The sequence below is a fragment of the Triturus cristatus genome, chromosome 7 (assembly GCF_964204655.1).
Source record: "Triturus cristatus chromosome 7, aTriCri1.1, whole genome shotgun sequence".
Taxonomy (NCBI): domain Eukaryota; kingdom Metazoa; phylum Chordata; class Amphibia; order Caudata; family Salamandridae; genus Triturus; species Triturus cristatus.
Genome location: NC_140590.1, coordinates 910,796,241 through 910,812,892, shown reverse-complemented (window position 1 = coordinate 910,812,892; position 16,652 = coordinate 910,796,241). Strand labels below are relative to the sequence as shown.

At 41.9% G+C, this 16,652-nt stretch overlaps 1 protein-coding gene across 6 annotated transcripts in view; it reads right to left on the bottom strand.

Annotated features, from left to right (window-relative positions):
* TENM2 (teneurin transmembrane protein 2) overlaps positions 1 to 16,652 on the bottom strand; it is a 2,740,530-nt gene that overhangs the window by 235,598 nt on the left and 2,488,280 nt on the right. For all 6 annotated transcript variants that reach the window (XM_085617838.1, XM_085617837.1, XM_085617839.1 and 3 more), the window contains one exon: positions 801 to 947. In XM_085617838.1, coding sequence (XP_085473964.1) covers positions 801 to 947 — 147 coding nt within the window. The remainder of the gene's footprint in view (positions 1 to 800; positions 948 to 16,652) is intronic.

Below are 16,652 nucleotides of genomic sequence, written 5' to 3'. Positions count from 1 at the left end.
GTGGCTTTTAAGTTTGGTATATAGACTGCTGAAGAAGCACATTCATGACCCAATCAAATGACAAATTCCTTGTGATGTTGACTAAAGTCAACGGACATCAGAGAGTGGCATCCAGTAGCGGCAAAAAAGGCAGTAACAAGGAGTAGGGTGTCTTAATGCCTGGTACCCATTAACCTGCTTTTATTGCACCGTACTTATATCAGAGCAGATCACGGTAAGTGGAACTTCTTTTTAAAAATATTTCACCAAATGCACAGACCTAACTTTGTCATTGAGCAGGAACCAAAAAGACAAAGAGAGAAATGTATGGGGGGTAAGTCAAATCTATGTTCACCTTATGCACATCTGTCCTCAATTTTCACGAGGATCTGTCCTAAAGAACCTTAACAAATGTACAGTATCCAGTGAACATATTTCTATTTACAGTCGAGGCACTACATTTAGAAAATGTTAAACACTTTTGATGACGAAAGTGGCTTTTCTAAAAAAAAATGTATAGCTATTGATATATAGCGAATGTTTTTCTCACTAATAGGGCGCCAGTGGACGCGAACCCTATGAAGCGTGATGGTACTTATTGATTTCACTTCTACTGATGCTCTGCCTTGCACCCTGTGCTACCTTCTTGTGAGAGCACACTGCCTGGTGCACTGCTGTGGCCTCTGCATCTCCGCTTCCCACCCCATCAGCATTCCACTTTAGTATCAGAGGGGTTGGTCTGTGGTAAAATGACTCATGACCAAAGAGCATATATAAACCTCTGTTCTTTGGGGACTGGGAATTGGAAGACTTTTGCTCACCTCCCTCGTTATCCTTGTTATCAGCGCAGGAGGTTTCCATGGCAACATTGCATCCGGACCCTCTCCAGCCGGTCTGGCAGATACACTGCCAGCTGTTCTGACCGAGTGCGCATCTCCCGTTGCCATTGCACAAATCCGGACATCCATCTGGTTAAAAGAAAGGAAGAAGATAAGTAAAAGAGTCGCTGATCCAGACCAAGATTCGGAGGTCCGCGAGGAGGGGAAAAACACATCAATATCACCACCGGATTCTAGGTGCCCTCGGGCAAATGTTAAAAGACAGACACTGCCCAATACATTGAACACGGCCATCATCCTTTAGCAAATCTTAAACATGGATATATGTTTCTCACCACATGGTTATCTTATCGGATACTAGAGGAGACAGCTGTATTGTAAGTTTCGTGTATCTCTGATGAGAGCCTTTCTTCAAGTTTAAAGTAAAAAGCATCGAGGTGGAGTGCAGTTTCTTGTCATGCAGCGAGGCAGCAGCCAGCATATTGTGCTGACACAGCCTACCACATGACACTTCTGAAAGTGACAACAAAAGGGGCGAGGCTGGGACTTGAAACACCAGGGAGAAGTCACACTTTTCAACATTCTGCAAAAGTGAGAAATGTAAAGTGTACAGACAAGAGGGGATACGTAAGGCTCAATTGACAGATAATTTGATTAATTAAAGTGTTTTACATTCATGGAGTAAAACTACACATCCATATCAGAGAGACTAAACGTCTGTGGCACTGTACCTTATGAAATAGTATCAGGATAGTTGTAAGATCAGGGCAAAGGTCACCAAATCATCCCCTCTCTCTCTGAAAGAATAACTCTCTGTCTGGTCAAAAACTTCTCTGGTATCACAATGCTCTGCATGGTTACAAAATATTATGCTATCACAGTTCTACGCCTGGTCACAAACTCCTCTAACATCACAATGCTCTGCATGGTTACAAAATCTTCTGACAACACACTGCTCTGCCTGGCCACAAAATCCTCTAACATCACAATGCTCTGCATGGTTACAAAATATTATGATATTAAGGTTCTATGCCTGGCCACAAAATCCTCTAACATCACAATGCTCTGCATGGTTACAAATTATTATGATATCACAGTTCTATGCCTGGTCACAAACTCCTCTAACATCACAATGCTTTGCATCGTTACAAAATCTTCTGACAACACACTGCTCTGCCTGGCCACAAAATCCTCTAACATCACAATGCTCTGCATGGTTACAAAATCTTATGATATTAAGGTTCTATGCCTGGCCACAAACTCCTCTAAGATCACAATGTTCTCTGAATGCTTACAAAATCTTATGATATCACAGTTCTACACCTAGTCACAAAATCCTCTGACATCACAAAACTTGGACAGGTTACAACATTATTTGACATCACATCGCTTGGCCATCATTTGGTTTATTGTTCAAGGAGCGGCTCATAACACATATGCTGGTTAAAAGGAAGATGCATTGTTTAGTGTCGCCTAGTGGTGTTGCCGCATTAGTGCATGCTTGCATTTGAAGCTGATGTGGGTCTGTGGATGAGACAGAGAGTGAGAGAAAGGAATAGAGACACGCTCTGGAATTGCAAAGCAAATACCTGTAAATATATCAATGTTTATAACATCACAAATAATTAAACCTAAGCAATGTCATCGGATCCCTCAGTAGCATGGGGTAATCCAATATCACCAGACATTGGTGCTCCAATGAAAACACCTGATGTAACCTATAAGTGGCAGAACCTATTGGATATAGGACAGAAGCCATCAACCACTCAGAGATGGCATGCTTCATAATGGGACCCTTCCTCAAATTGTTGGAGAAGACCACCAATCTGGTGTGGATGTACTACAACATCCACACCAGTTCCTTGTGGTCCATTGTCTTTTGCACTGGACAAAAGTCCATCCTGAAGAGCTCCGCTGCTTAATCACGGTAGAAGCCCACCTCTAGGTGAGAGAGGGCTGTCATCCAATAATCAAGAGGCTCTCCTGCATATAGGTTACACAACCTTTTCACTGTTATCTTGGTTGCCTTAGTTATTGTGGAGGATCTTCCCAGTTGGTTCCTCCCTTCCTCCACTGGTCATTCCAATAACCTGATATCATTCAGTCACAGATAGTGAATGGGGTGGAGGGCATCCACAAATATCTTCCTGGCTCTGCTGGGTGCATCTGAAAAGAACCGTCTGTCCTGCAATGGCCCATCTCTACATAGTATTCCATTAATGTGGACGGGACGCCATGCAACCTCTGCAATAGGTAGGGCGGCCATTACTAGTTGTGTAGGAGGCCTAAAGACGGGCTGCTTGAGGGACTCGGGAAACAAACCGTTCTCCTTTATAGAACCTGGAACTTACAACTAATGAACCCAAGAGTAAGGGCGAGTGAGAATACCCCTTAATGTCAAAGGAGAATATCCTTTACCACAAAGACTGAGCTAATTAATTACAAGAGGAGTAGAATATTTCTTCTGATGCCCATATAAGCAATTTCGGGTTACATATTGACTATAAAAAAAATATTCTGTACAGAGTACACTGTATATGTGAATGTTGTTGTGATTAGAACTAAATCCTGTACAATGACACCACTGTCTCCTGCATTGCTTCTGGCGGAACCTCGCTTCCTATAAAGGGATTTAGATTTAGATTAATATTTTGCTTCTTAAAGATAGCCCCTTTTTATTGGTAACGAAAAAAAGGCATCATTGATAAAGCTATTCCATGTACAGGTCTGACTTAAATGTACAAATAGTGTTTTCTCGCAGTGCAAAATTATATTTATTGTAATTAACAGACATCAGTTTCCATATGATTAACTCTGCGCCTATATATGTAAAGTGGGCGGCCCATGGCAAGAATGCCGTATAGGTATATGAACACTCACAAACGCTCACATTTGTAAATATTCATAAACCATTTTTTGGCCTCGATCCTTCTCAGAAAATGGTCGGAGATTTTACTTCTGTCAGGAGTAAATCTCTTTCTTGGATGTAAGGGGGAAGAAAGCACATCTAAAAATTAGTGGTGACGTACAGATAGCGGTTTCTCCATGGAAACCTATATTTTCCATTGGCAAATTTATATAGAAAAAAGATTTATTTCCAGAAACAAAGCGTAGAATGAAAAAAATATATAGATACAGTGCTCATTTTATTATTCTCTCAATCAGAAAAACATACACAAACAAAGATTTTTATGAGAGTTTGTTTGGCACTCATTAGGCTCAATTACCAAATATATTGACAAAAATTCTATCTTTAAATAAGCAATACATACATATTCCTTACTGATTCCAGTAGTTACTTTTCTGGGTTTGCTCATTTTTTATTTTCTATGTAAAAACACAGACATTCATATTTGTTCAGGCGAAAAAGGAATTCACAATTTTTTTCAGTATAATTCCTTGAAAGCAACAACTGGCATAGAATGCTGGGTGTAAACCTGAAAAAAGGTTTCTGAATTCTAAAGAATAAGAAATCTGTACGCATAAGAAATTAGAAACCTGCAAGATAATAATAATAATCCAAATTTATAAAGTGCGAACAATCACCCGTAAGGGTCTCTAGGCGCTGGGGGCCGTCGGGAAGATTAAGCAAGCTATTGCCCAGAGTCACATGCTGCTGGGCTAATCTGCCTCCGGCACCGGGGATCGAACCGTGATCCCCAGATTCCAGAGTCAGCCGCCCTGGCCGCAGCACCACACCTCAGGATCAGATTTCTTACTGTGTTAAGAATAAGATTCAAAGCGGGTCTGGTGTAAAATTAAACAAACCATAATCTTTTGAGTAGTAAAATATTTGAAATTAAATCATGCACATTGACAACAAAATATCACTTTTAAAAACGTTGATAGTGGCTAATTTTTTATTTTGGTTGTAATACAGAAATAGCTAATCCTTGCTTGTCGTTACCCATGAAAAGCGATTTCCTTCCCTAAAACTCCAATATGTCTTCCTCACCTTTAAAGTGAGCTAACATGGGGAGTGATTTTTAGATCATTCCTTCTAAATTTGCGGAAGGTTTTCCAAAGCCATCTACTATTAAGGGGTTGCTTTAGTGCTTGGATTGTGTAAGACATTCCAAAATGTATTCATGAGCAGCAAAACTGATATGATGCTTAAGGGATTCAAATGAATATTCATTCAATGGAGAAAGTAAATCACTCCCAATATAAAAGAGAAATATTCTATACTGAATACATTCCCATCTGCTGCAAGACGTTTGATCTGCATTAGAATAAAGGGACGGTGTGTTCTAAGCTCTTACTACCCAGAAGTAATGACATGTGGTCAACAAAACACAATTTTCCCTGCTTATCCTTGAAGTGCATCTAAATTGAAGGTTTGAGGTTTAGAGATTGAGAGAAAACACGTCTGTCTGTTTCTTCTGAAAGATAATAGCAAGCTAAGAAAATGGCTTGAATACACTCCAGGGTTGTACAGTTGAGTCACTGCGGTACACGGCAATGTGCATCATTATTCAGGATAACTCAGTGAATTGTTTTTTAGGGAGCAATGATCTACATTGAGTTGACTCCTCACTCTGAATTAAATTCAAATATCTTCTTGCTTATGCTTTTAGTCCTCACAGATAGTCCTGAGTTCTCCTGATGTGATTAGGACCAGGAACATCTGCGGCTCATCTGATGACAGCGGTGACCCATGTACTCATCATAATATCATTAGTTAATGCACTTCGAAGCCATGTTACAATGGTTTACTCTCTCCTCTCTCATGTTTAAATGAATGTGGCTGGTCTTTTGGAGGGATTGGTTGAGTGATGAACCAAAGATGAAATGTGAAGTCTGTAGCCAGAAACAATAATATATATTTTTATATGAAAACGATTAGGTAACTCTCTCACTGGAGTAGCGTTCCACTACTAACATTCATAAACACAACTCTGCCAAAGTAGAGATTGTGGTTTTCACACTAGTTTTTAAACTTTTCCTGGCATGTTAACAACAACGGCACCTATTTCTTTACACTACATGATAGTCAGTTCACATGTAACGGGCATGTTCTGTAACCCCTTCACAACATGAAGGTGATACTTGCTGGAGGTCAAAATGCAGTGTTACATATAATCCACCACAAAAGTGATTGTGATATTCAACGCTGTTTGGTATTTTACGCAACCATATGTGGTAAGTCTTCAAATGCAAACTCATATCTGCTTACATGTGCATATTTGAGTTTCCAATAACATGTGCAAATTTAGGATTAGTGTGAAGAGGGCGTATGTGCAGAAGAGGGAAGGTGGGGGTGGGGTAAGCCACCTGGGCTGATAAAGAAAGGTTTAAAATCCAATACATTTTTCTGACTACACACTAGTACACAAACCTTTGGATATTGCAAATTCAGATAACACTTGCAAACCTTTAAGCCCTGGAATAATAGCAACAAACAAGCATTGGCAAAGCCAATAGGTCTTGCTTATACAACAGCCATTTGCTTTGGCAATGTGTTTTTTCCAAGTTGTACACCAGTGTGGCTGCTGTTCAGCACTGCTAAAAGTTATTGACACGGAGTGGAGTGGAGAGATTAGAGTGTTGTGGACTGGATTTGTTGGAGTAGAGTGTAATAGAGGAGGATAGGGAGAGTAGAGTGTCGTAGAGTTGAGTAGAGGGGAGAAAAGATCAGTGGTTCAGAGGCAGAGTGTGTTGTAGAGTGCAGTGTCATAGAGTGTAGTGTTATAAAGTGGAGAGGTGTAGAGTGGAGTGGCGTGGAGTGGGGTGGAATAGGGTAGAGTGGATTGAGTTAGTCGGGTGGATTGGATTGGGGTTGATTTGGTTGGATTGAGAGTAATGGAGTGGATTGGAGTGGGTGGACTGGATGCGGTGGATTTGATAGGAGTGGGGTGGATTGAAATGGGGTGTGGTGGGTTGCATTGGGGTGGACTTGAATGAGGTGGATTCAACTTGTTTGGTGTGGGGTTGATTGGGGTGGGTTGAATTGGATTTGAGTAGGGTGATTCGGAGTAGGATGAATTAGAGTGGTGTGGAGGGGGTTGGATTGGACTGGACTGGAGGCATGAATTGGAGTGGGGTGGGGTGGGGTGGGATTGGATTAGAGTGGAATGGTGTGGATTGAATTAGAGTGGGATGGTTTGGACTGGAATGAGGAGGATTGAATTGGGGTAGTGTGGGGTGGACTGGAGTAGAGTGGGGTGGAGTGGAGTGGGGTGGACTGGAGTAGAGGGGGATGGAGTGGATTGGATGGGTCATTGAATTGGGATGGGGTGGACTGGAGTGGGGTGGATTAGAGTTGGATAAATTGTACTGGGGTGGGGTGGATTGGAGTGGGCTGGAGTGGAGTAAGGTGGATTGGGGTGGACTGGAGTGGAGTGGAATAGGGTGAGGTGGAATGGAGCAGTGTGGAATGGAGTATGGTGAATTGGAGTGGAGTGAATGTAATTGGCTTGGGGTGGGGTGGATTGGTGTGGAGTTGTTTGGATTACAGTAGGATGGATTAGATCGGGTGGGGTGACCTAGAGTTGGGTGGATGGATTCAATTGAGGTGGATTGAAAAGGGGTGGGGGATTGGAGTGAGGTGGATTTGAGTGGGGTAGATTGTATTTTGCTGGATTGGGGTCGTTTTGGTTGGGGTGGGGTGGATTGGAGTGGGGTGGATTATAGTGGGGTGGATTATATTGGGGTGCGGTGGATTGGATTGGGGTGAGGTGGATGTGAGTAGGGTGGATTAGAGTGAGGTGGATTGGAGTGGGGTGGGTTGTTTTGGATTGGAGTGGGGCAGATTGTTTTGGAGTGGAGTGGGGAGGGGTGGAGTGGGGCACATTGTTTTGGACTGGAGTGGGACAGATTGGGGCAGGTTGTTTTAGACTGGAGTTGGGTCAGATTGTTTTAGACTGAAATGAGCCAGATTGTTTGGATTGGGTGGGGCAGATTGTTTTGGACAGGAATGGGGCAGATTGGTGTGGGGTTGTTTGGATTACAGTAGGATGGATTAGATCGGGTGGGGTGACCTAGAGTTGGGTGGATGGATTCAATTGAGGTGGATTGAAAAGGGGTGGGGGATTGGAGTGAGGTGGATTTGAGTGGGGTAGATTGTATTTTGCTGGATTGGGGTCGTTTTGGTTGGGGTGGGGTGGATTGGAGTGGGGTGGATTATAGTGGGGTGGATTATATTGGGGTGCGGTGGATTGGATTGGGGTGAGGTGGATGTGAGTAGGGTGGATTAGAGTGAGGTGGATTGGAGTGGGGTGGGTTGTTTTGGATTGGAGTGGGGCAGATTGTTTTGGAGTGGAGTGGGGAGGGGTGGAGTGGGGCACATTGTTTTGGACTGGAGTGGGACAGATTGGGGCAGGTTGTTTTAGACTGGAGTTGGGTCAGATTGTTTTAGACTGAAATGAGCCAGATTGTTTGGATTGGGTGGGGCAGATTGTTTTGGACAGGAATGGGGCAGATTGGTGTGGGGCAAATTATAGTGGGGCTGATTGTTTTGGAATGGATTGGGGTGGATTGGATTGGTGTGTGGTCGATTGGTTTGGAGTGGGGTGGATTGGGATGAAGTGGGTGGGGGGTGAGGTGGATTGGATTGGAATGGGGTGGATTGGGGCAGATTGTATTGGTGTAGATTTGAGTGAGGTGGATTGGAGTGGAGCGGACTGGAGGGGCAGATTGTTTTGGATTGTGTGGGGAACATTGGAGAGGGGCAGATTGTTTTGGGTTTGATTTGGGAAGATTGGAGTGGGATGGATTGGAATGGGGTCAGTTGTTTTGGATTTGGAGTGGAGCAGATTGGAGAGGGCAGATTGCAGTGGACAGATTGTTTAGGATTGGAGTGGGGCAGATTCTTTTTAATTGGAGTGGGGCAGATTGAAATGTGGCGAACTGGAGTGGGCAGACTGTTATGGATTGAGTGGGGCAGATTGGAGTGGGGTAGATTGTAGTTGGCCAGATTGGAGTGTGGCAGATTGTTTTGGATTTGAGAGGAGCAGACTGGAGTGGGGCAGATTGTTTTAAATTGAGTGGGGCAGATTGTTTTTGATTGGAGTGCAGCAGATTTTTGGGATTGGAGAGGGGGAAGCTTAGTTTGTTTTGGAGTGTGGCAGATTGAAGTGGGGCAGATTGTTTTACATTGGAGTGGGCAGATTGTGTTGGACTGGAGTGGGGACGATTGTTGAAGTGGGGCAAATTTTTGGAGCAGGGCAGATTGGAGTGGGAAGATTGTTTTGGTTTGCAGTGGGGCAGATTGGCATGAGGCAGATTATGGGGGGGTTAGAGTGGGGCAGATTGTTTTAGATTGGAGTGGGGCAGATTGTTTTGGATTGGAGTGGGGCAGATTGTTTTGGATTGGAGTGGGGCAGATTTTTTTTAATGGAGTGGGGCATATTGGAGTGTGGCAGATTAGATCACAATGGGTTGGGAGGACTGGTGTGTGGTATGTTGGAGTGAATTGGATTGAGGTGAGTGGTTTGGACTGGAGTGGGGTGGATTGGATTGGTCTTGGGTGGTATGGATGGAATTTGGCAGATTGGTGTGGGGTGAGGTGAGGTATTGGCATGGACTGGAGTGGGGCAGTTTGGAGTGGGTTGGACAGGGGTGTAGTGAACAATTATGTGTTAAAGCATCATTTCAGAAATTACAAATAATAAAGAAACAATGTTACTTTACAATAAAATAATCCTCATCTTTTGAGAACAGCTCCCATGAGCAAAAACTAAAGAAAGCATGAGTGCAAAGTGAAAAACAAAGACTTGGCAAAATAAAAGAAATTTAAATATAGAAAATAAATCTTTGCATTTTTGTTTGTCCTACTGGTCACACTTTTACCAGTCACATGCCTTCTGTTTGCAGGGCACCAAAAGTTAAAGCAAACAACATAGTACCTCAATCACATTGGGTGAAGCGGATGGGCACGGATTATGTTGAATCAATCAGTGCTTGGTCCCAGCTCCACAGAAAGGAACAGAAATTATGTTAGGCCTGCCTTGGCAAATTACAAGGCTGTAAAGAACAGTGCCAAGCAAGCCAACAAATAGTAAGCAGCGGGTTGGCTCCAATTCTTTTTTTGTTAACAGTGTCTCACGAGTGAAACGCATGCGCTAGCACATGCTCTTGAGGTGCTCGACCCTAAAAATATACAGGTACTCTAGTGAGAAGGACAGCGCACTACAATAATTTTAAATTAAGTTATCTTTATTACAGCTTTGTTTTATAAATTGCATTAATCCGTCCATGGTGAACTGGCATGATGTACTTCCAATGGATATGAGGCAACTGTAATTGAGATCAGTTCACAAACCTTTATTAAACCGATGAGTGTGATATTTTCACAGAAATCTACAAAATCAATGTGATTCCCAACACTTGAAATGTCCTTGGTACCAATGACCAGCTCAAATAAAAAAATCAAAGATACTTATTCATAATTTATTCCCATCCATTGTAAGTAACTTAGTAGTAGGATGTGAATAACTCTAATGTGGCACGTGGAATGTGGAAATTCCAATTTGTGTAGCAAGAAAAAGGGCAATATCAGAGGAGCAGTCAAAGGCAGGCAATGAACACTTTATACACACTTTCAAAATAATAAAATACAGTCATTTCTACATAGCACTTAACTTTAAATGTCTGCCATTTACAAGGACTGTGAATACATTTTTTCACTCTTGCCAAAATAGAAAATTAGAAGTGTGGGTACAAAATGTTAGACTGCATAAGAAAATGTATGTACTGTAGAAAAATAAAGGAACAGAAGTACACCTACTTATCTTAATTCTCTACCTATACACCAATGAACAGCACCCGAGTAAGATAAACATGAGTAGGGTCACAGAAAGTTAGCTCTCTATGTGGATAGCAAATATTTACTGGAGTTATTTACACAATGTATATTGAATGCATTTGTGTGCACATGAAATAGTTTGCTAGTCAACCCAGAAACCTGAGTATTGATATGTATAGACAAAATCTATACATTAAAATTGTGGTTTTTTTTCCAACAAAATATTCGGGAATTGACCCAGTGCTTAAATTGAGCCAGTGGTTGCCAGTGGGGCACATTGGCACTAATTGTTAGAGGACTACACTTAGTTTTCCGCATTGAACATTTACAGAGAGCAAGACATGGAGAAACACACAAAGGGGAAAGAAGGAAGAAAATAAAACGAAAACATCGTCACTAAGGAAGAAAGCAGGAACATGCAGCAGTGAGACAAAGGGGCAGATAGTGAGTTAAGAGGCATGTGGTGATTCTGGAGTACCCAGAGTGCCCAGACCTTCAAATGCGCCGACAATGAGCATCTGAGCAGAGCTTTGGGCACCGGCACTCATTCTTTCAGATACTAAGCACTGATGCAAACTGAACTCTAATAAAACAGCAATGTTCACGAATGTATTCCTAAATGAGAGAAGATGAACAAGTACACAGATATGTCCACCATTAGTGAAATAGGTGGAGTGTACTATCTTTGAACTTATTAATGTAGTCCTAATTCTAATGGCTGCATGCTTCTGCTGGGAATGCAAATGCATTTACGGCATTGGGCAGCAGTATTCTGTTCTGGTTGTTCTTCTTGAATTGGCTCAGGTGAGACATTTCAAACATAGCTACAACAGCAGGAACATTTACATAAAACATACTCTAATCCTGCCAGCTTCAAACACGGTTGTATTAGTGGGGTGGCTACATTTAACATCTATTTGTATCCTCATTTAAAAATATGGTTTAGAAACTACATTTTATCAAAAGAATTTTAGATATACAAATAGCAACACAAACGGAATCACATTTTAGTTTAAGTAGGTGGCATCCACTTGGGCAATTTTAAAACAGAGATATCTGAATCATACACACTGGTAGGGGACAGCACAAGGGCAGTAACAGGTACACGAAGGAAAATTACATTTGTTTATTCCTTGAATTTTAAATGTGCCGCTATGCTTTGGAGAGTCGGTGTGTCCACATGCACAGAAACTATTTCTGCAGTGCACTTTCACTTTAGACACACCAGCAGAACTGGTTGGTGGCAGGACAACATCCTGATACAGAGGTGAAGAAATAGCAAATAGTTTGTGGTGAGAAGGGCAGATCAGACACTAACATCATGAATTCGCCATGATCTATTTTTGATAATCCTTAAATGATCTCAACAATCTATGACTTCTAGTATTCCAAGACACCTCCATCAAAAGCAACCAAATCCAGATTCCTCAAATGCCTCTCCATGGAGTGAAACATACACTCATCTCTCCCTCCAGCCCTTTAACAGGCAAATCAGTCTACTGCTGAAGTTCACCAACACCCAATTCCACATACCTACAAGGCCATAAAACAAATCATCAACTCTCTTTTTCACCCAAGAGCTGAAAAACAGCAAAAGAGATATTTAACAACTAGAAACATTTTGGCACAAATGAAAGCAGCAGAAGGTTTGCTTCCCAAAGGATTAATGGGTCCAGTGGGGGTGAAACTTTACACAGAGGCAAGCTACCATCTCAGCATCATCAATCCGGCCCAGAATAAAGAAACTGCTCTCTACCCCATCTAATACCTGACCTTCCATCCGACGGTCCATACAAAGATTCTCTACAGTCAATTAAACATAATACTCAATAACCACTAATTCATCCTCCCTCAGTACACACCCACATGGAGTGACATGACACTACTTCCAACCCTATCCTTTGAATAGCTTGCTAACATTGTAAAATCTTGAAAAATAACTACCTCCTCACCACCATGAAAACACCCTTCTTTAACACTCCACATATGAACCTACATACTCTTTTAGCATAGTTATTAAGACAAACTCTTTCTGTTCTCACGAATTCTCAAGTAAACCTATGTGCCCTGGCAAATCCCCATCCAAACGCTTCTTAGATCCATGGTAAAACACTTGAAAGATATTTTGTTTTATGAATTTTAGCTCACATTTAACAACATCAGCTCCCTAAAGATTCCAGACAGGATCTGGCCCAAAATGTAGCACAGAAGCAGATACTATACTAATAGCTCTTTACTTACTCTCCTTTCCCTATGTAATAATTACTCACAAAACCGCCAAAAAGCCCGTACGCGGTGGGTTCAAACGTCTGAAGAAATGGAATTCTCTAGTTCACCACCAGAAGCCACTTGCAGTACCCTCCAAATACCAATCATATCATATGGCCCATAATATTGAAATTTCACAAGGAAAACCTGATGGTTATGCTAGCTTACAACAAATATGCATCCACCCACACCAATGTCAGCCACATATATCCTGCCTCAAACATCTCCAGACTTGTTGGCCCATGGTCTACCTTAAAAAGTGTCTTATTAAATCTGAAACTGTTCTGCTCACCAGTGGTAGCCAACACCTCACCCGCCATACAATGTGGACATTCGATTAGAGGCCTGGTGTGGGATTTTCCCTCTTGCATTTTTAAAAAAACATTCCCTGCCATTTTTAGCAAAACTCTTATGTTATTAAAAATCCTTATGCGCAAAAACAGCACAAACAGCCCTGCACCACACTACAGTAAATCAAACCTTTGCTCCTCCATGTAACATACAGATAGCAACACGGTCTCTGTAACTAACCTTACAATACCAACAAATATCTATTCAGATCTGCATTCCACACTGCTACTGGTTAATGAAAGGAACAAAAAGCATAATTTCATCTCTTTTGTACTGGTGTATTTAAACTGGGCCACACCCAGGAGTCTCCTAAAACATACTGCATAATTAGTAAAGCTATCTCTACCAAGAAGTCAGATGATACAGCTAAAATCTGGTAATCTCTGAGCAGTCCCAAGTCACTCACAGAAAACTCCTGACTACACTGGAACTTCTCAAATTAGCATAAGGAAAGGATTGTGGGAATAATATATTGGTATACACCCCCAAACCATAGAATGATTTCCAACTGTGTGCAAGGCATACGCCATTTCTCTTTCATCTCAGATAAGAACCGAAGATTAACTCCCACCTCTCCCTCAACCTCGGTGAGTCGCTCTCCCTCTGCCTCACGTCCCAGCTGGACATGCCACTGCCCATTTCTTCTCTGGTCTCCCATAGTCAAAGATCTCCTTGCCACGCTCCTCCTTTAGGAGTGTGTGCAAACCTGTGCACGGATTTCATCTAAATTGTGCTCACCTAGCAATGCTTATTTGCACCTACAATTTCCCTAAAAAAGGACTCATGGTTGCAGGGCGTTTTGCATCTTTAAGGATACTACATATGACCTGGAAACTACACACTTTCAACCCTCACAATTTCTCGAAATGCGAGTGCTTCAGAGGATAAATGTTTGGCGTTCAAAAGAACCAATTTCAAAATGTTGCACATTGATTTCAAACATAAATTGAAAATATTAATGATCTTGTTTGTGGCAGGTTGTTTGTGTTTTTTAGAAGTAACATTATAGTAGACATCCGCAACACCAATTTACTGGTAATTTCTGACTGAATGCTGCAGATGTGATTGTTAGACAAAAGGTTTTCTATGCAGCTAGATCAATGCTTGGAAATGGTTCCCTCCTGCAGAGTTTTTCAACCAACCTGTAATCAGTCTTATATAATTACCCTCTACTGAGAGAAAGGCTAGAAATTTCAGAGATTTGTTGTCTTGGATTTAACAGTTATTTTCGAGAACAAATGTGTTCCATATAATAGAAATAGATTTCTACTATTCATTTGAATTTAAATGCAAAATAAATATACTAGTGATTAAGCCACAGGTTTTCAGAAGAAATTGACTGCTCTAATACCCAAAATGCAACGCCATCTCCCTCTCATGGCTGTACATTTTATCTTATTGCGGTGGGGGCAGAGACTCCTAAGCTTGGTCATTTAAAGTCATTTCATACTTTAAAAACACCATCCAAGTTCTCAGGTTCCCATGTCCAAGAATGCATGATAGGATCCACATTCAGTCCAGAAGAACTACCATATTGCTGGTACAAAAAGGATTCATTCATTCATACAGATGTTCGGGGTTGGCCAGAGATTCATGTTATGCACAGGTACTGACTTATAGCTCAAAGGCTGGCTCGATACAGTCAGGGCTGGACTGGGAACAGCAACTAGCCCTGGCAGGTCGCTGCTCGACAGGCCCTGGGAGTGGGAGTGGAAAGGGGAGGATGCTAGTGAGAAGCACCGCTCCCGCTTTTCTTACAGAGGGTCGATATTACAGCCCTGCTACAAAACCGGCCCCCAGTGACAAAACCGGCCCCTGCGGGCACAAAACCGGTCCACACCCCTCCACCAGACAGGGGAAATGCCCAATCCCCTCTACCGCCAGTCCGGCCATTCTATAGGCTATTGTGCGGTCTCGTGCTCGCTATGTAGGTGGGTCTTTCATGATGTTCTACTGCAGCTGAGCACAGGCACAGAGCAAAGCCATGGTCCTGTGTTTCAACAAACATGTGTTGTTGCAGTTCATACACTTACTCGGTAACTCTATGAGTTAGTGCAAGGGCTGCAGACAGCACAGCCCAGACACATGCAGAAGCAACCACAACTCTCTATGAAAGATTTTTCCATGCAATTACATTTGTTTATAGCAGTGAGCGTAGGGTAAGACCCACAACATTGCGAGTATTAAAAAACTTTTCTCAAGCATATTTTGATCCCGGTTATGATGAAAGTTTTATTCCTGTCATATGCCTGAATACACCCGTTCTCAGGGCGGGAAAGTGAACCCCCCCCCCCAAAAAAAAGTGATTGATGTAGACAGAGATGGGATTCCTACAAGATTAAAAAAATACTATTTTTAGGGCGGGTGAGGGGGGACAATTTTTGACCGTAAATGCAGATGTGTTTTGCAATCACTATCATGGAAATGTACATATGAACATTTCCTTTAGTGATAAAATAACATGGATGTGAATATTCCTGGGAAGGGGAAACAGTCATAGCTTTTCTGGGGTGTACATGGAAACATGTGAGGCTACTCAGAGTATCCGAAATGTAGGCAAATCATTGGTCTAAGAATAGCAGTGTAATTTTTGGCTTTCCAGGCCCTATTGAGAATTGGATATTAAATTGGTGGGCAACATACATTATGTTTACATTTACGTTTGCTGCTACAAAACAGCAGTGGGCGCAGCAAAAAGGAAATTGAGCAAAAATAACACACCTTCAGTAGTGTCACTTTAAGGATTTTTGGGGCCTCGGGCAAGACATACTTGGGGGGCTCAGTACAGAACAAACTTTAAATGTATTATTCATGTATTTCCCTTTTCCTGCAAATTCAAACCCTCGTGATGCCAAACAGTGCTGAATTGTATGCTAAACTCTAACCGGTGCACAAAAATGTGTCTTGCTCGGAACCCCAAAAATCTTTTATATTACAGTTTAATAGCATTCTATATATTTATACATAATTAATAATGTACAATCTTAGCTGTTCGCTACTGCTAGAAATGTAAGTATCAATATTACTCAACATATGGTACTCAATTTACCAACCTCAGAATGATGACATTAATATTGTGCCCCATAAGATTTCAAATTAAAGAGCTGCAGGTAACAAAAATGAGCACTCAATTCATTGTGCCACTGCCCCATTCTTCTTCACACTGGTCATCTCCACTAGGAGCAGGGTAGGGGCAGGGAAACAGCGAGCACCCACACCTCACCCATTGCCAACAAGGTCAGGCAACCAATCACAACCCTTGCCAACAAGGTCAGGCAGCCCAGAAAAATCACTCCCATTGTCAACAAGGTCAGGCAACCCAGAAAGAAATCACACCCATTGCCAACAAGGTCAGGTATCCCAGAAAAAAAGTCAAACACCCTCTTTATTACCTACCCTTTTTCAACATTAGTAAACTGCGAATCCCTTTGCTATTTTCTTTCTTATTTCACAGGCATCCTCCTACCTTA